Genomic DNA, 18,329 nt, shown 5'->3' with positions numbered 1-18,329 from the left:
CTCCCCCCACCCAGCCTCTTCTCTTTCACTTGCCCCCAACCTCAGTTTCTCTCATCCTCCTCAGCCCCTAGCCCCCCTCCCACTCCCGGCTTTCACCCCTTCCGGTCTCATGCCCCGTCAAGTCCCGGTCCTCCTCCGCCCTTCCTGGCCGAAAGCGGCCTCGGGGCTGAAGGGCCAGGCGGGGTCCGTGGCACAGCAAGTACTTTATTTCAGGAGGACAGGGCGGCACAGCCTTGGTGCACTCCAGGCTTCTCACGCCGGTGCACGTGGGACACCCCGGAGCCCCCGGAGCAGTCAGGTGGAGGAGGAGGCGCTGGGGCGTCCCAGCGCCGCCACTGCCCGCGCCGCCTGGTCGGGGACACGGGCCGGGTCGCTGAGGATGGAGGTGGAGATGCTCAGGTGCCTCAGGGAGCTCAGGACGGCTGCGGGGACAGGGGACAAGGGGGCTCGAAGGCGGACCCATCCTGGGGAAGACGGCGCTGCCCGGCCCCGTTCCAGCCCCGGAACAGTGGGACTGGTCATTCCCGCATCCCCAGCAGACGCGGTGACGGGAAAACCACCCTGAGGGGCTTTCGGGAGGGCCGAACCTGCCCTGCCAGGACACGGGGTTAGGGCACTTCCGGCTCAGCTAGCACGTGGGAAAGAGAGGAGCACGGCAAATCACTGAGCACGAGCTCCATGACATCCCACAGATCAGCCCTGCCGTCCTCTGGGACGCCCCTGTCCTTTTCCCCTCTGCCTTTCCCTCAGTCCATGCCAACACAACTTGCTCAGGGTGCCACAACCAGGCACAGAGCCACTTACTTGGCCGAAGTGCTGGGAGGGAACAGTGCTGGTCCAGCCAGGCGAGGGATGTTTGGGTGAGACTCTCCATGCTGGCCGTTGACACCATGTCATTGAAAGACTCAAAGAGTGGCCGGATGATGATACTGAACTGGTGGGATTAGAGGAGTTAAGGACCACCTTTCCTATGACAATGATCTCTCTCCTCCATGTGTGGACATCACCCTTCTATGACAGCAGGACAGACTTTCTTGTCTGGACATGGAGCAGAACTCCCAGCACAGCACCACACCTGGCACTAGCCCAAGCTGCTGGGGTGATGACATGAGTGTCACCTGGGTAGGCAGTGGAAGAGATACAAAACCCTGCATGGCTGGGGCTGCCAGAAAAGGTTGCTGAGACACAACACATGTCTTCCAGAGCACCTCAGGGAACCAGCTAGCAAAGTGCTCAGGGACAAGGCAGTGTGTCCCATAAGCTCCACTGTTGCTTCAAGCCTGCAGGGACCAGCCTGGTGATTTTGTGCAGGCAGTATTCCACACAGATACCTCCACCACAAGCATGTCCTGGAGCCTATGTTTGCTTTATGACACCCCATGTCCTGAGGAAGGAGCTCCCCAGCTCTGTATCAGAAGTCACCTCTGCCTTGTGCAGATACCCTGTGCTGGACGGGACCATAGGCAGCAGTGCTTTTCATCACTCTGCCACTTGGGATTTCACGGACCTCACAGACTCTGCCAATGAGTCCCAGTGTGTCTAATCCATGTTCACAGAGGAGCAGATCCAGCCATTTGCCCACAGGTTCCTTGGCCCTTGGTCCTCTCCATCCGTGTGTTTCCAGGGTATGCCATGCAACCCCCAGGGCCAAGCCATCATGTCCCCAGCGTTGTATCTGGACCTTTCCTAATCCATGGCTGATGCCTCTCAGAGCCAGTTCCCATGTTATCAGGAGCAATTCCCTTTATAAGCTTAGCTCCACTTCCATTCTTTCTGAGGACCATTTACCCAACTGTTTCTGATCCCTTGGATCAGAATATCCCTCCTAACCACAGAACATCAGCATGTTCCCACTACGTGACTTTAGCTGCGAAACACCTCCCTATGGTCCCCAAAGCCTCCTGAGTAGCAGCAGGTGAACTAGACCACCTGGTGTCTGGTGGAGGGCAAGAGGGAGCAGCAGGCACTGACCCCAAAGGATACAATCCAGAACTTCCAGTTCTGCAGTGTGGAGGAGCACACGTACTCGTCAAACATTTTGCGCATGTGGTCGAAGCGTTGGCGCGTGATGGGCACCCCTGTGGCCGGCAGCTGCTCCTGGCACAGACTGTGGGGCACAACCAGTGTTGTGGGGCCATGTTTGAGAGGCTGGGAGCCATGGAAGCTCAGCAGGAGTTGCCAGCCAGTGTCCCACTCCCAGAGCAGGGGTGGGATCCGGCCCTACTCTGTCCTGCCTCTTGAGCATCAGCCTTCCCAGAAATGGTTTGAGGAGGGACACTCAGCTGAGAGGTGCTCCAGGGAGATGTGCCATGTCCTACTGCTGTCCTGGCACTGCTGCTTGCCCTGTCTGGCTACCCCAAAACAGGCAGTGATCTCCCCCAGCCACGGCCCCCTTACTTGATGGAGCCATTGAGCTCCTCGATCTGCTCCCGCAGACGCAGTGCCTCATCCTGCAAAGCTGCCCGCTCCTGCTGCAGCTTGCCGATGTATTCAGCTGTCTTCTGCAGGGTGGTGGCCTTGCTGACCTGGGGGTCATGGGGTGAGAGGGGAAGAGGGCCCAGACCACCCTCACGCAGCTGCACTGTGTGCCTGATGTGTGCTCCAGTCTCCTGCACCGCAGGCTGGGGTGCAGGAGAGGAACTCTGTGCTGTGAGTCACAGCAGGGATGCAGTCTCTCTGGGTGACGTGCTGTGTCCCTGCATACCCAGGGATGGCCCTGGGTGCTCACCTTGATGCTGGGCTGAGCACTCAATGTGCTCACCAAGCTGTGCAGCGTGGTGAAGCCAAGCTTGATGTTGAAGCGCCTCTTCTGCTCAGCAGAGATATGTGTGATGCGGCGGCTCTCCAGCTGCAGGTCAGCACCGTTAGGCACCTCCCAGCAGCAGGGACAGCCATGGGCCACCAGCCCCACTGGAGACTGGCCCAAAGTTTGAAGTGAGGGTGAATGGTGTTTTGGGGGGGAGGAGGAAAGAGGGGTGCCTATGAAGCTGGCAGTTCCTGCCGTACCTTGCTGGACTCAGGCCTTCCTGGATGGGACAAGGTCTGGTGCGGGGAGGTGCTAATGCCCAGCCTTGCAGTGGGTCCTGAGGAAGCCTGGCTGGGCTTGGGCCAGTCACTGCCTAAAAAAAAGGAAGGTGCTGCTATGAAGAGAGGAGTAGCAACAGCACTCATGACAAGGTGACGTCTCAGCACCTGGGATGGGAAGAGAGGGGCATCCCACAGTACTGCCCCCACCCCAGGACAACCCACCCCACTCAGCTGATGGGGATGCTCCACTTCAGCCTCCAAGCACACATTACCCCAAGTCCCACTCATTTTACAGCTGCTCTGAAATGGGAACATCTCAGATTTGACATTTTAAATTCCCAGCATTTCTTGGGGTGGATATGGCGTGGAAAGAGCTGCAAGGGTAGCAAGATTGTACTGTGCGGCACCAAACTGAACTGGGAACACCACCAGAGACTAGTTTCCAGCAGCCACGCTGGTTACTGCGGATGAAAGCGGATGCTTCCTGCTCCAAAACCAAGCTCTGGGGTTTCAAAACCACAGTCCAACATTTTGCTCCATTTTTGTCTTTCCCTATTTCTGCTTTTGCTGCTGGAGAAAGAGGCAGGTGAAGGGGCACAGAAGAAACACTCCATGCTCAGCTGGATAAATGGAAATAGCCCGGATTGAAGCCAAAATGAAAATTCCCAGTGTTTGGTCCAAGCTCACTGCAGGAACCCCAGTTCCCTGTGGAGCTCCTTGGGGTGCTCCAGACTCACCACAAGCCAAGGTGGGGGACAGCTGCTCTGCCTTGGGGACTTGTAGGGGGCCTGGCTGCATGCCCACTGTGTTCAGCAACACTTGGGAAGGGCTGGAGCCAAGAGCCAGTCCTGGGCTCATCTGGGCCATTCTGGAGAGGAAGGTGGCAGGGACTTTGGGGACAGTGCTCTGCTGCTGGAAGAAGGCAGAGGGAAGGGGAGTTGGGGGATCAGCACCCCATGCACACCAGGTTGGCCATTGCCCAGGCACTGGCAGCCAAACCGCCATGAGGGGATGGGGAAGGGGGGTGTGCAGCCCCATGCCACCATCTGCAGGGGCAGCCCCAGCGCCCCAGGAAAGGGGCCCTTCAAACAGAATGTCTCTCACATCTGCCCTGTTTCTTTTTACAGGAGAAGAAACTCAGGCAACTCCTGCCATCCCCAGCCACCCAGATACATGGCCCCTGCTTCCCTCCATTTCTGTCCAGCCCATAGCAAAGTGTGACCCTCAGAGCCCATCTCTGCCCCTCCCCAGCAGCCAGGAGAAGGCAGTTTCCAACCCAGCACGTTGTTGAGTGCTTACCGGGGAGACAGGGGCTGTGGGCATGAGTCCTGCACCCATCGGGCAAGGGGTATCCAGCACCAGGTCCTGCTTAGCTGAGGGGGCAGGGAGCAGATGGGCACTGCTGCGTGGGGCTGTTGGGACTGGGGTGACCTTCTCTGCCCCAGGAGACAGCCAGCCCCACCCTGCACCAAAATGCTGCACCCCCTTCCCTGCTGGATTGCCCCAGAAAACAAGGCAGTCCTCCTATGGAGGAGGAGCCTGTTTTCTTCACAAAGGGATGTTCTCAGGAGCCTCGTGCAGGCAGGGAGCCCCAGCCCTTAGTACCAACAGGGCCATAAAGACCAGACTGGGAACACAGGAGCTCCTGAGCAGTGCCTCTAGCCACGTCCTGGGGCTGGGCCACATCTCCCTTTGAGGCCACTGAAGCCAGGGCAATCCCTCAGACATGGCTTCTCCCCTGGGTTTGGAACTACCCTGCTATGGGGACTGCCATGTGCCCTGCCCAGTATTCCCTGTGTCCCCAACCCCAGGGAGAAAAGGGGTTCCCACTTTGATCCCCACAACAGCATGCCCCCCCCTCACCCTTGTGTATCCCCACAGCCCCCCAACCCTGTTACCTGTGGTCAGGAGCTGGCTCGGGCAGGGGTTGGGCTCAGGCAGGTGGGACAAGGGGTGTCCTTGCAGCCTCCTTGCCTTGGTGCCACTGGGCTTCGCCTTGGGTCGTGCACCCCCACCCTGGGGCAGCCCCTTGGAGGGGGCAAACCTGGGGTTGCCCAGCAGGGTGGGGGGCAGGAGCTGGGAGACAGCAGGGTTGGGGTACCCCTGGGGCCCCATGCCTGTGGCATAGCCCAGCCCTGGGACATAGGGGGCGAAGCAAGGGCTCGAGAGAGGGGAGGCAGGGTGGGTGACAAGTGAGGGGTCAGGTGAACTGCTGTAGGGGAACTTAAAGTGGGAGGCCGAGGTGGGGGAGAAGGGGGGTTCTGGACTCAGCAGTGGTGCCCGGGGGGATAGGATGGGGGCGACACAGTGGGGTGCTGGTGGCTCCAGGCTGAGGCACTTGCCAGGGAAGTCGTACTGCAGTGTGGGCTTGTGTCGGAGCTGGGAGCTGAGGCTGCTGGGTGCCACGCTGGGGGGATCAGGGGGCAGAGGGGCCAGGGGCAGCTCAGAGGCCAGGAAGGTGCTGTGGAGGCTGAGCTGGGAGGCACCACTGGGCTGCAGAAGACATGTCAGGGTCAGGGCAGGTGACTGGTACACCACCAGTAAGCCACAGGCTGCAGACTGGGATCCCACTCACCTGGAGGAGAGTGCCAGGTAGGATTGGAGCCTCGGGGCTCACAGGCAGACCCTGAACACCCATCAGGGACCCCCCACTGCTGAACAGGGGCTCAGCCATGGGCGAGAAGCAGGATGGATCCTGGTAGCCCAGTTGTGTCTGAGATGGGGGTGGCCGGTGGCTGGTGAAGATTTCTGCAGAACCAAATGGAGATACAGTGACTAGCATAAGCAGACCTGCCCAGAGAGGAGCAGGACACACTGGCACATGAGGGCTGGCACTCTGCACTTTTTTGGGCCAGGGCAGATCCAGCACATTTTTATCTAGGGCCAGCACTGTTACATGCATAGGGGCAGGAAAATCAACCTGAAATACCACCCATATGTGAGGACTCCATCCCTGACACCCAGCTGAGCTCCATGTGCTCCAGCCCAAGCTGTTCCCAGGGGTATGTGTTGCTATATCAGCCCCAGGCTGTGGCACAGATTGTGACACCCTGGCTGGGGGCAGCCACAGCAGAGGGGATGGACAAGCAGGTCTCATGGCATTCCCAAGCCATGGGGGTGGTCCCCTGGAGTGGTGACAAGTTCTGTGCTGCCCACTCCAGTGCTGCTGTGCACTCAGCCTGCGGCTAACCACATCCCATGGCCTTCCTGAAACCAAGCCGCGTGACCCTGCCATGACTCCCCCTCCCTTCCTCTCTCCTTCCCACAGCCCTGGTCCTTCCGCAGGCCCAGACACCACAGCACAAATGGCTGGCCCCATACTTTTGGCAGCTGTCTCCCTAGGCACATCAGCCCCATGAATGCCTTGGCTCAGTGCCTATGTCAATGCTGGTTCTGGCATCACCACAGGGAGGGTTTTTCTTGGAGAGGATGACACATCATGTCCCATGACATCCATGGGACATGGATGGCACTGCTGGATGCTTCCATGTAGGATGGAGCAGGAGGGTTCACTGGGTTTGCTGCCTGGAAGCCCCTGGCACAGGTGCAGTGTTTGAGCAGTTACTGGGGAGAGGCACTTGCATCTCTTCTGGAAAGAACCCAGCTGTGCTCTCCAGCCCTTGGCTGGCACTGGCAGTGCCAGCTCCAGACCCTGCTGCTAGTGCCTGTCTGGTGTGCACACCCATGCTCATGGCACCATCTGTGGTCCAGGCTACAGCACATGGGGTGCCCTGGCTGGGACCCACAAAGGCCTGAGACTCTACTGAATCTACACCAGAGGAGCAAACATGCCAGCACTGTAGGATGCCATGGGACTGGGCACAATGATGATTCCAGCATGCCATGTGCTGCCATCTGAGGAGAACAGTGATTTGAGACAGAACAGAGACCCTGCTGACATGTCCCAGTTAGCTCTCAAACTGCCCCTAACCCCTGCCACAGCCATGGTGAATCCCTGACAGCATGTCAGAGCCATCCCTGCCCCTCCACAGGCCAGCACTTTGTGTGCTGCAGTGCTTCCAGACAGGAGCTTGGCCTTCCTGGATGCAGTCCATCCCCACATTGCCCCCACCTCAGCCATGCCCACTCCAGGATGTCCCTGCCACCAGCACTGAAGCTCTGCAGGTATTTAAAGGAATTTGTGGTACCCAACCTGTCAGACCCTCTTGTGCCTATCACTGTGCTACAGAGATGGAAGGTGGCTGGCAGTCTCTGGGAGCCTTGTCCTCCCTTTCTCCCGCCCCGTTCTCATCCCTTAGCTCTTGCCCATGCTCCTCCTCACTGTTGTATTGCCCTCTTTTGCTCCAAGCAGTGCTGCATGGCCAGGGCACAGCATGGCCAGGACACAGCATGGCCAGGGCACAACATGCTCAAGCAAGAAGAGCCTGCGTGGTTGGCAAACCACAGCTTTGGTAGCCTGCTCAAACCTGGGGATGCTCTCCAATGTGATTGGGCCTTCCCAACCCAAAGACCCTCCCGCACTTGTCCCAGGCTTTGGGGAGAACCCTGCAGTACAGCAGGGCATTGCCACCCCATGGGATGGACAGTCCAGCCCCAGTGCCCAGCACCAATCCTACCTGGAATAAGGTGCCAGCAGGGCACAGGGCCGGACTTCTCCCTCGCCTCTGCTGTCAGGACTTCTCCATCTGCCTCACATCACACTCCAGCACCCATGCGCAGACATGAGATGCTTCCTCATTTGGGGATTGGTTTGCAGACACTGACTGACAGGCACTGTGCTCTGCCACACCACCCCACACAATGACAGCCCTGTGACCCCATGGTGCCCACCCTACATGCCTGCCCTGTGTAGCTCTGCACAAGGCTTCTAGGTGATCCTTGGTCCCAAGTTTCCTACCCTGCTGAAAAAGTCACCTTTTGGGACATAATTGGGTTGGCTGGCACCCAGCACCCCAGTCTTCTCTCCCGACTCTTCCCATGGCCCCAGGGGTACCTGGCACACACAGTGCTCATATGTAATAATGTGATATCCCTTATCACCCAGGGAGCTGTTCCATCCAGGACAAAACTCCACCAACATGTCTCCAAGCACCCCATGGGATGCTGGTCTGTCCCAGGACACACTAGCCTCACAGACCAGGAGCCACAGCCAGAGTTGGGACCCTCCCCAGCCCCAGCAGTGTCCATGGGCAGTGGCGCTGGACATGGTCAGAGCAGGAAGGGATGTTTCCTTGTGATGTTGTGGTCTGCAGTAAGATCCATCCCATTGCCAAGAAGCACCCTGAAGCAAAATGCAGGCCTTTTCCCAGGAAAAAAAGCCAACCTGGCTGATGATGTATTGCTTCAGAAAGGAACCACTGTGCTCCTGCCATCTCCTGCTGAGCTTGAGGCCATGCTGGGCCCTCAGAGAGGTGCTGAAGCTGTTGCTGTGACACCATACAGGATCTCTTGGGATAAGGGAAAGTTATCAAGTGTCAATTTGACCCACTTGGAGCTGGTCACACCTTCCAGCAACTGATGCCCACTTGGGGCACCACAGGACAGAAGGGACACCAGGCATGGCAACAGCATCTTCCCAGCATGCCTAATTCTGATGTGATCTCTGGTTGGAATGAGTTGAGAGGATGCTGGCAGGAGTCTTCCCACCTCATCCATCCCAAGAGAATCCATCCCAAGGGCACCCAGGGCACCACTTGCCCTGGCACATAGAGTGTGCAGCCTGTTCCCTGCCAGCATCTGGTCTTGCAACATCCCACAGCCATGGTGCAAGTATCCTTTTTTCCTGGAGGAAGTGGAAGTGAAGATGAACCATGGAGCTCCAGGGTGCTCACAGAGGGGTCTGGAGATGCTGGTGCTGCCCAAGGCCACTAGCTATCGCTGGGCAGCCACCAACCCCCGCCAGCTCCCACCCTGCGTAGTGTGTACAGACCACCAGATCTGGCATGGTTGAGGACAAAGCTGGTCCCCAAGAGTGCCTTGCCCTGACATTTGGGGACACTGCTGGGACCAGGACATGTCCCAGATGACTGCATGGACATTCACAGCTCAGAGCCTGCATGGCACAATGGGAGAGTTTGCCACTGCCCACTTGCTGGTGTTACCTCAGCAGCCCCCTGCCCCAGCTGGACACCAGCGCCAGATTTGTCTTTGGGCAGCCTGGCAGGGACAGTGACTTATCCCCAGAGGATGTAGCACAGCTTGGTGCAGGGTCCCAGCTCCAGCCAACCACCCAGGCTGCATGGACAGTGGGTGAGGAGGGGACTCAGCAGAACCTACTCTCTAAACATTTCCTCTTCCTCTGGGGGACAATCGTCCTTCCTCTATCTGCAGCCAAAATGAGGGACTTTGGCACTCCCGGAAATACCCTCTTTTTGTAGAAATCCCCTCCCACAGCTCCTGGCCAAACCCTCAAACCCTTCCTGACCTTCTGTGACTCTTTCCAGAGGCAGGCAGGCAAGACAAGGCTTTGCCCTCAGCCCCTGCCCATCCATGCTGCTTTTCCCATGCCGTTGGATGTCCAGTGCTTTCTGCCTGTCTCAGCAACTCCCACTGCTGCCAGGCCAAACCTCTGACCTCCCCCCCCCCCCAGTCTTAGGCAGTCACAGGGTGCAGGGTGAGTTGGATGTGGTACTATAACCAGGCTGCATCTTACCTGATATGTCCATGTCATCCAGGCTGGGCTGCAGGGGTGCCAAATCAGGCTGTATCATGTCAGCATTCCCAACATATGCTGGAAGAGGGCAGAGCTGGAATATCAAGGCCCAGCCACTGCATCCCCAAGACCCACCTTGAAGGCTGCTCCCACCAGTGCCCTGACACCTACCTGACTGCCACACCTCTGTGTCACTCCAGAGTCACCCTGTAACACTGCACCCTGCCCTGGGCAAGGAGATAAGTGCCTACCCTGTAGAGAGCCAGGGCCATTCCATCCCACCACTGTCCATCAGCACCTCTAGGGCCTCATCCAGTTCCCAGGAACCCCAGTGAAATGCTGATCCTTGGCACAGGTCGGAGCTGCAGACACCCAAGGGACATGGCCCAATAGGGACATTGAAGAGTGGCCATGGAAGCAGGACCTGCCCTGGGGGCAGGGGCAAAGTCCTTCATGGTGCCGGTGGTCCCTGGGGAGTTCAGCCCTGGGACAGCACATGCTGGTGCATAGGGAACCACAGGAGAAGGGGATGATCCCACCCTGCCTAAACACTCCTTAAGCATCCCCTCCCCTGGGATGTCCCTGGGCAAGACAGGAATATCTTTTACCCCTGCCCCATCAGGGCAGATGCCAGGGGACCCTGCCTGCCTAAAAGGACACGGCTGGTAGCTCTCAGGGGCTAAGCCAAGATACAGCATCTGGATTCCTCCTCCACATTCTGCTGAAGCATAGTCTGCAGCACTTACCATCCTCGGGGAGTGCCTGGTGGGTGCTGGGCATCTGTGTCATGGTAAAGAGGGTGTCAGATATGTCCAAGAGGAAGGTGTCCAAATCAAAATGCTGCCTGCTCCCACACTCCTCCTCCTCATCCCCAAGCAGCGTGGGCACTACGTTGCAGAAGAGCTGGTTGCACCATTTCTCTGTTGGCCTCCAGGCATCCTCATCCTGCATGAGGTAGAGCAAAAGAGCCAAGTGGACCTCTTTCATTGGTAGGATCCACATCTGGCTCCCTGGCTGCTCCTCCTGGCAGCTTCCATTTTAATGCCTGGCACATTGCTGCTTCCAGGGGCTGAATCCAGCATCCCAGATCCTTAGCATCCCATTCCAATGGGCTTATCACACCCTGGGGCTTTTCTCTGCCCTTGTGCCCAGTGCAGGGGTCCAAATCAGGCTCCCCTTTCTCCCTCCTCCCACCCTTTCTCAGCACTCACCCTCTTTGGACTGGAGATCTCTCCATCCCGTGTGGACTTGCGGAGCTGGAAGAAGACAGCCTATGTCACCCTCCAGCAGGGAGAGCTCAGGGGGCCAGCCAGCATCCCCCTGCCATGATGGCAAAAGCCTGACATGTCCCGCCCTGTCAGCCATGGCTCCAGGTTCCAGCGCACACTGTTCCGTTCCACTGTTGGCACTGCCACAGGACAGGGAGCAGCATGGACAGAGCCACTCACCCGCTTCTTGTAGTAGATCCTCCATTTGTGGTACTCCCTCATCACCACCTCAATGCGGCGTTTCCAGTAATTGCCCTCCAGCACGACAGCCTGAGAGGCAGGACAGGGAATCATGGCTAAGGTCCTCAGCTCCAGCACCCCACAGCCAGGGCTGCTTTCCTTGTGCCATATCAGAAACACCTTTTCCAGCAAATCCATGAAATGCAGCATGTCCCCAGATCCCCACTGTGCCAAACAGACCTGCTGCTGCTCCAGAGAGCTGCAAAGGACCTTGGCCTACCTCTGGTTTTCGGTGCTCATCAGCCTCCATGCCCTCCAGAGGGGTGATGAAGCTGCACACAGGGTTTTTCCTCCGCTCCACATCTGCACAGAGGAGAATACAACTGGTTGTATCTATGCCCATCCCTATCTCTGCACCTGTACACAGTTGTTCTGATGCCAGACCCATCACACTGGCACAGCCTGGCATCTGGCAGACAGAGTGAGGTCTGGCCCATACTCACACTGGATGTACCATGCTCTCCAGATCACATTGTTGAGTCGAATTTTATCCCAGCAAAGCAGCTGCAGCCCCTTGAAATTCTTCCACTTTGGAGATACTAGCTTCCCACTGAAATACCAAGCAAAGGGGAGGCTGAGGGGCACCACCTTGAAAGATGCACAAAGAGCAGATACAGCCACGTGGCTCTGCTGCAGGTGCTTGCCGAGCACCTGTGGAAGCACCTACAGGAACATTCCAATCTCCTGCACACTCTGGGAGCAGCACAGACCTAAACCCTGAGCTTCACAGACCCACAGGAGGCTTCTCAAACCCCTGGATTAAAGCATAGAACACTGAGGCATTGATTCCTTGACATTTGAACCCCACCTTCAAGGCAGGATCCTGCTGTCCCTGACCAAGCCAGCTGTGTCCTCGCCCTGGAGGACAGGAATGCAAGTCTCCTGCCCAGGTGTGATGTGTGGTGACACGTACTGTAGTGGCTCTTGCCTCATCACAGTGTTTGGGCAGCTAATTCTGACCTTCCCTTTAACACCAGGCAAGGCTTGAAAATGCTGCCTTCAGCTGGGGCAGCCAGGGGCAGCCAACGTGGAGGGTCTGGAAAGGCAGGATAACAGTGGAGGATGTTCAGGGACACTTGCCTATGCTCCAAGACAGACACAAAGTGACACCAGCCCTGCTGTCAGCCAGAGCTGCCCTGGCCTCTTTTCCACATTGATCCCTGCAAACCTGCCCCCTCCAGCCCGAGCTGGGCTTCCTGCTTCCCATTTCATAGTTCCCACAGGCAGCTGTGTTTGTTCTGCAGCTCATCATACTGATGGTGGTGGTGGTGAAGTCCCTGATGGGACCTGCAGTGCAGGTGCAGTGCAGCCTCATTTTGCTCTTTGTCTTGTTTCCATCCAACCGAGGGACACAACCAAGGGTTTCATGTGCAGCCACTGAGGAGGTCCTCAGGGTCCTGCTGGCCCAGGAGCTCTGTGGGGGAAGCCAGGGTCCCTCTAGCTTACTTTGGGGTCCATTTCATCTCTCCAGCTCTCCCAACAACATGGCATAAACTCGGGGCAATGCCAGGTGCTCCAGGGGTCCCTTTGAGATCTGGCTGCAGGCTGCATGGCATTCCTGTCTGGGAAGCCATGTCCCTCTCCAGCATACAGTTTGTACCCTAGATATCTTGGTGCTGCTTTGACTCCCACTTTTCCTTGGTACATGTGTGGAGCAGGAAAGGTGGAGGCTGAGCTGGTGTCAGGGTGGTGTATCCCCTGTCCCCAGCCCCTCCAGGTGCCACCAGGCTGTGTCCCCAGGGAAGTGCTGGGTATGAGAGTGGTGTATGAAGCCTCTGACTTGTTCATTCAAGCTTGTGAAAACTCTAAGTGTTCTCAAATAATGATTTTGGTGGGTTCTGTTCTGACCTGCCTTGAAATCTGCCTCTGGCAGAGGGGGAGGACTGGGGACCCCTACCATTCCAGAGCCTGATGCAGGGATGTGTCTAGAAGCAGGTGCAGGAATGGATGGGCATGGTCTCCTGAGGGAGACCCAGCCTGACACATGGCCCTAGGGGCTGGGGAAGGACCTGTGACTCTAGACTGCAGAGAGTTAAGGCTGATACTGACCACTCCACTATCACCAGGATTTTGAACTTTCCCCAGGTGCATAAGGCCAACAGTAAGATGGTGCCAAGTGGAGGAGCCAATGGAAGGGACAGGACTCCTGGGCACATGGCCAGACCATGCTGGTCAAGGCCATGTTCCTCAGTCACAGCCAACTGAGAAGAGCAGTCTGAGGCTGTGGGACACACCTTGCCCTTGTGTGAGGCCAGTGGGCCATGTCTAGGCCGTGTCTGCTGTAGGGGCTGGAGGCAGCAGGGAGATGCCTTTGAGTTTTACCACCAAATGCCTTTTTCCCCCGTAATGATCCTTTCAGTTTTGGGGCTTAACAAGCTGATCTTTGCTCCCTGCCTTGCCTTGGAAAAGGCCCCACCCTTCCCTGCAATTATCTCCACTGGGGATACGGATGCAAACTTCACATTGAACCGTGGGAAGGGTATAGGGTGCCCCAAGATTGGGGGTCCTGCTACCCTACACTGTCACCAGGAGGGGAACACAGATTCTGCCACTGTTGTGCTACCCTGTTGTGGTGTTTGTGTGATAGGGTGAAGTGGCAACAGGGCTCAGTCTCGGTCCAACACTGGCATGGGTCCAGCAGCACCTTGTTTGGTCTGTGACTCATTTATCCATGCAGCAGTTTCAGTTGTTGCAGTCCCTGATTTCATGGCAACATGGGTACTTTCCTCTGCATCAGCAGCAAAAGGAGTAGGGAAGACAGAAGTGATCAAGAGAGATGTAGGGCTGCACCAGCACACCAGCCCAGCTCCTCTGCCCAATCCTTTAACAGGATCAACCTCAAAACCTTGGGGAATGACAGAAGAAAAGAGTGCAACTCCTTGCCATGAATGACAACAGAGCCACAGTACAGCATGAGTGGGTTTAGACCAAGCATGAGCCTTTCCTATTCATCAGACGCCCTAGAATGGAGGTCATCTGCCAGAAAAAAAATGGGGTTGGATGATGAACACCAGTGAGTGTATCCCTGAAGTCTCTGCCTAGTGTTCACTGCCCCTGTGTGAGCATTTAAGGCACTGTGAATTAGAGAATCAATAGCAGCAATTCCACCTCTCCCAGGGGAGACATAGGCTGACAAGAGGATGAATTAGTAGGAAATTGGCACACAAGATATGTTGTTTTAAATCACAAGAGAGGCTGAGTGTATACTCCAAGTCACTGCAGTCTGATGTCCCTGCCTGCAAAATCTCCTCTCTGGAGCACAAGACATATGTTGCCAGGTAAGACTACAAGTGACTGCAGTTCACATCTCCCAATCTGCCCCCAGTTTTCCTTCCTTCAGGAGGATGTTCCCCAGGTCCCATTGTGATTCCCAACAATGAGTCACAGGAGGGGGTGTGAGCCCAGCCTATCCAGGTCACACTGTGGTGATGGAGAGGATGAGCCTTCTGGTGCTAAGACCAAAGTGTGAGCAGCTCCTGAAGGAGCTCAGCTCCACCCTCAGCTTTTTGGGTAATGAGATGCAGCCAGATGGGCTGCAGGGAGAAACAACATTCTAGGGAAGGATTCAAGGAATGCAGGGTGTTGCAGGAGGGGTGAAAAGGATTATTAAGCAGGAAGCTGCTCTAAATGTCCTGGAATACAGGTAAAAATAAACTGCTTCATCCTAGTCTTAGGAGGAAGACCTCAGAGAGGGGAGTTGCTTCTCTTTGGGGGATCTGAAGAAAAGTTACTGCTGGAAGCAAGCCTTAATGTGGAGAGAACATTTCTTTACCAGCGATGGGTGATGCACAGTCCTGCCCATGGAAGGAAGATAAGTCATATCCCCAGAATGATTGTTCAGGCTGAGACAGGGACTGCTATAATGTCTGAGAAATGCAGGGGAGGAATGTTGGAGAGGGGTGGAATTCTAGCTGTAGCCATTGAAAAATATTTAGGGAAAGTTTAGTGAGTTGCTTTTCTGTGTGTGAGCCCAGACAGCAAAGGATGGGTGTCTGCAGCAGTCACAGCTCACCAGGAGACAGGATAGTTTTCTCCTCTGCTCCACATTGTTATGGCCAAGTTATGGACACTGTGTCCAATGGACAAAGAGGGAGGTTTACAAACTGGAGTGACCCTGGAGGAGGACATCAGGGTGGCTGGGGACTAATATACATGACAGAAGAGTGTGAGGTTTGTTCAGCCAGAAGAAGATGAAGAGAGAATTACTGCCGTCAGCTGCCCAAAGGAGATGGAGTCAGACAGTTCTCAAACATGCACTGAGAAAGGCCAAGGGGAAATGAACATAAGAATTGGAACAGGTAAACTCCAAACTAGAGCCACAGACAGCAATTCCCTGTGGAAGAGGGGCAGCCTGGGCAGGTAGTGGGCTCACATTCTAGGGTTCCATCTGTCAAAGTGATGGGCCCGAGCAACCTGACCTGGCTTTGGATCTAGTCCTGCCCTGCACAATGGTTGGATGAGGAACTCCACAGGTGCCACCCAGGTGACAGCATACAGTGGTTTCTCCTTGGTTGGGAAGTTAGTTTGAGCTTAACTGTGGGTGCTGTCCTGAGGGCTGGAGAATATTGGGCTGGTAACCCCAACTGAGGCTGTGCTGCCTCAGGGAACCTGGCTGGGAGGGGAGGTGTAAAATGGCAGGTGATGCAGAGAAGTATCAAATCAGACACTAAATGTATAAGAACACTTCATTTTTCCACCCTGATACCTTTCTTCAGCTGCTGCCTACAAGTGTGTCAAAAATGTATGAGCAAAAACAAAGGCTGAGTGAGCTGAGGTTGGAAAGAATGGGGCTGGGGGAGGAGAGAGCAAGGCCACCAGTGTCTCTATCTCCCCTGTTTGTGGCACTCAGAGGTAAGTGCCACATGCTTCCAGCCAGAAGCATGATCCTCATCTCGGTCACCCCATGCTGAGGCTCCCTGTGCTCCCAGGAGCACTCCCTTCCCCAGCCCCTTGGAGCACAAGATGTGCTGTGCTGGCTGCTGGCAAACTGGGATGATCCCATCCACCACCTGGGAGATGGTGATGGGTCAGATGTGCACAGCTATGTGGGAACTGGTACCCTTGGAGTGCTGTCTCTGTGCCCAGCATCCCCAAGGATGTCCTGGCAGTGACTACATTCCCTAATGCTTTGAGCACTCAAAGACTCCAAGGCAAACCTGAGAGCTCAGTCACTGGATGAGATCCTGGATGTGCCAATGGGCACCTCTTCAAGGCTGCTTTGCTGAGGTTTTACTTTCACATGGTAGGACATCATCATCTAGGTTTTCACTTTTGGACATTTTGAGAAAGCTATGCAAGCAGTTTGGCACTGACTCCACCAGAGCAAGTCATGCTGATGCCATGCTGGAGAGAACTCAAAACCTTGGGGCTTAGCAAAGGAAGGAAATGCCTCCAAGAATGAGGACCATGGCCATAGGAGACACGTTGCAGCTGTCCTGTTGTAACCAAAGAGCTGTCACTGGGCTTTGGCAATTTGTGTGGCAGGAGAAGGAGGAAAGCTTTCAGGAGACCCTGGGCAAAACCTGTGCAGCCATTGAGTCCCAACTGCTACTGCATGTCATGGAATAATCTCAGGACATGGGGACAGAAGTCAAGGACAGAAGGCAGGACTCCTCCTCTGGTATGGATTGCCAAAGAACTGAGTGTTAGCTGTCCACAGGGTTGCTGCTGGTCTACAGAGTGTGCTAGGTCTGGCCAACAGGGAAATACAGCTGGGCACAGTGACACCAGATCTGATGGGAAAATGGAGGAGAGTCAAGCTACATGTGAACAGAGAAGCTTCTCACTTGGCTCCATAGCCAACAACCCAACATCAGCTCTTTCTCGCTGAAACTTTCCAGGATGGCAATTTCTGAGCATATGGCACATCACAGCCCATGGAGAAGAGGAGGAGGAGGTCAGATGGAAACAAATTCCTGGCTGGGGAAGGGGGCTCAGCTAGCCTCCTGCCTTCAGCTAGCTGGGGGTACGTAAGACACATGCAAGGGCTCTGGGACTCACCTGTACTCCAGGCTCATGCACTCAAAGAGCCAGGTGAGGGTCGGGTCGATACTCCAGGGATCAGCCAGCTCAGGTTTGGCATGGTGGTGCCATCGCCGGGGCAGTGAGTCGCTGTGCGGGCATGACACCATGAAGTGGCCACTGTGGATGACCTGGCAGGAGTTCTGTGCCGCAGCATTGGGTCCTGTGCCACCCACAGCTGTGTCCTCTGAGTCAGAGTCAGAGACGGGGCAAGGCCCAACCGGAGGCTCCAGGAATGGTCCCAGTAGTCCCACCTGAGCTCCTGCCATTCCTGCTGCGTACTGGGGAGCCTTTACGGATCTGGCCCAGCACGGTGATGCAAGTCCTGGTTGAGCTGAAGCCCTATGGGCACTGCGTTGGCACCGAGCACATGTACTGTCCCAGTACAGGACACTGGCACCACACCTCCTCCTAGGCACCTCCTCCACCCAGCCCACGCCGTCTGTTCCCTGCTCCAGAGCTCAACGTCCCTCCCCCAGTGCGGATTCCCTGCCAGCCCTATTTATAGTGCTGGTGGCTGATCCCTCCCATGGCACACCATCGGCAGGACACGTCCAATGGCCACCAGGCACCAGGCACCGGAGCTTCAGCTCCATGCCACCATCCAACTCCAGCTTTTACATCCCCCACACACCTGGGGAGGAGCACTGTGGGTCCCCTGTCCCCCCTTGCTGTGGCCAAGGGTTGGCTGGCAGTCGGCTCTGTTTACCCGGAGTTAATTGCTGATCCCGGGTGCTGGTGGAGTGAGGAGCGGGTGGTATTTACCCAGTGCTTCTGCTTTAATGGATCTCCCTGCACTTTCAAGGGAACAAATACAGATTAAGGGACTCAAACAGGTAAAATTATAGCAAAGGGCACTCAGCTCAGCGCAACACAGGCCAAGGCAGTGAGCCAAGTGCCGAGCTGAGAAACAGCCCCAGGAAAACCTGCTCCAAGCTGTGACCTAGCAGGAGAGGGGATACAAAGAACAAATGTGACAGAGAACAGCTGTGAGATTGGGTGTAGTGGGATTTACACACCTTGTTGTCACATAGTCCTTAAAATCAAAAAAATCATCAAATCATAGAATGATTTGGGTTAGAAGTGACCTTAAAACTCACCTTATTCCACTCCCCTTCCACTAGACCAGGGACACCTTCCACAAGAACAAGTTGCTCAAA

The 18,329-nt window shown here is 56.0% G+C and overlaps 1 protein-coding gene across 1 annotated transcript; it reads right to left on the bottom strand.

Moving 5' to 3' along the window:
* Window positions 1-294: 294 nt before the first annotated feature.
* On the bottom strand, window positions 295-17,438 carry MLXIPL (MLX interacting protein like). The gene is made up of 17 exons (XM_062507113.1): window positions 17,149-17,438; window positions 11,592-11,698; window positions 11,369-11,451; window positions 11,089-11,178; window positions 10,852-10,896; window positions 10,387-10,585; window positions 9,641-9,718; window positions 5,603-5,817; window positions 4,926-5,520; window positions 4,327-4,400; window positions 3,765-3,939; window positions 3,007-3,119; window positions 2,729-2,848; window positions 2,398-2,525; window positions 1,984-2,107; window positions 805-934; window positions 295-422 (listed from the first exon to the last, which is right to left on the bottom strand). Exons 1-17 carry the CDS (start codon window positions 17,436-17,438, stop codon window positions 295-297), a joined length of 2,694 nt encoding a protein of 897 aa, XP_062363097.1.
* Window positions 17,439-18,329: the final 891 nt, after the last annotated feature.

The sequence above is a fragment of the Cinclus cinclus genome, chromosome 22, assembly GCF_963662255.1.
Source record: "Cinclus cinclus chromosome 22, bCinCin1.1, whole genome shotgun sequence".
NCBI classification, from domain to species: domain Eukaryota; kingdom Metazoa; phylum Chordata; class Aves; order Passeriformes; family Cinclidae; genus Cinclus; species Cinclus cinclus.
Note: the sequence above shows the minus strand (reverse complement) of the source record. Positions and strands in the feature narration are given on the sequence as shown.

Excerpts from the sequence above, each read along its gene's own strand:
- MLXIPL (XM_062507113.1), bottom strand. The coding sequence starts at position 17,438 with ATGGCAGGAGCTCAGGTGGGACTACTGGGACCATTCCTGGAGCCTCCG. Across the intron at positions 2,849-3,006 it reads GAAGGCCTGAGTCCAGCAAG|CTGGAGAGCCGCCGCATCAC; the intron begins GTACGGCAGGAA and ends GCTGACCTGCAG. Across the intron at positions 2,526-2,728 it reads GTGCTCAGCCCAGCATCAAG|GTCAGCAAGGCCACCACCCT; the intron begins GTGAGCACCCAG and ends CATGACCCCCAG.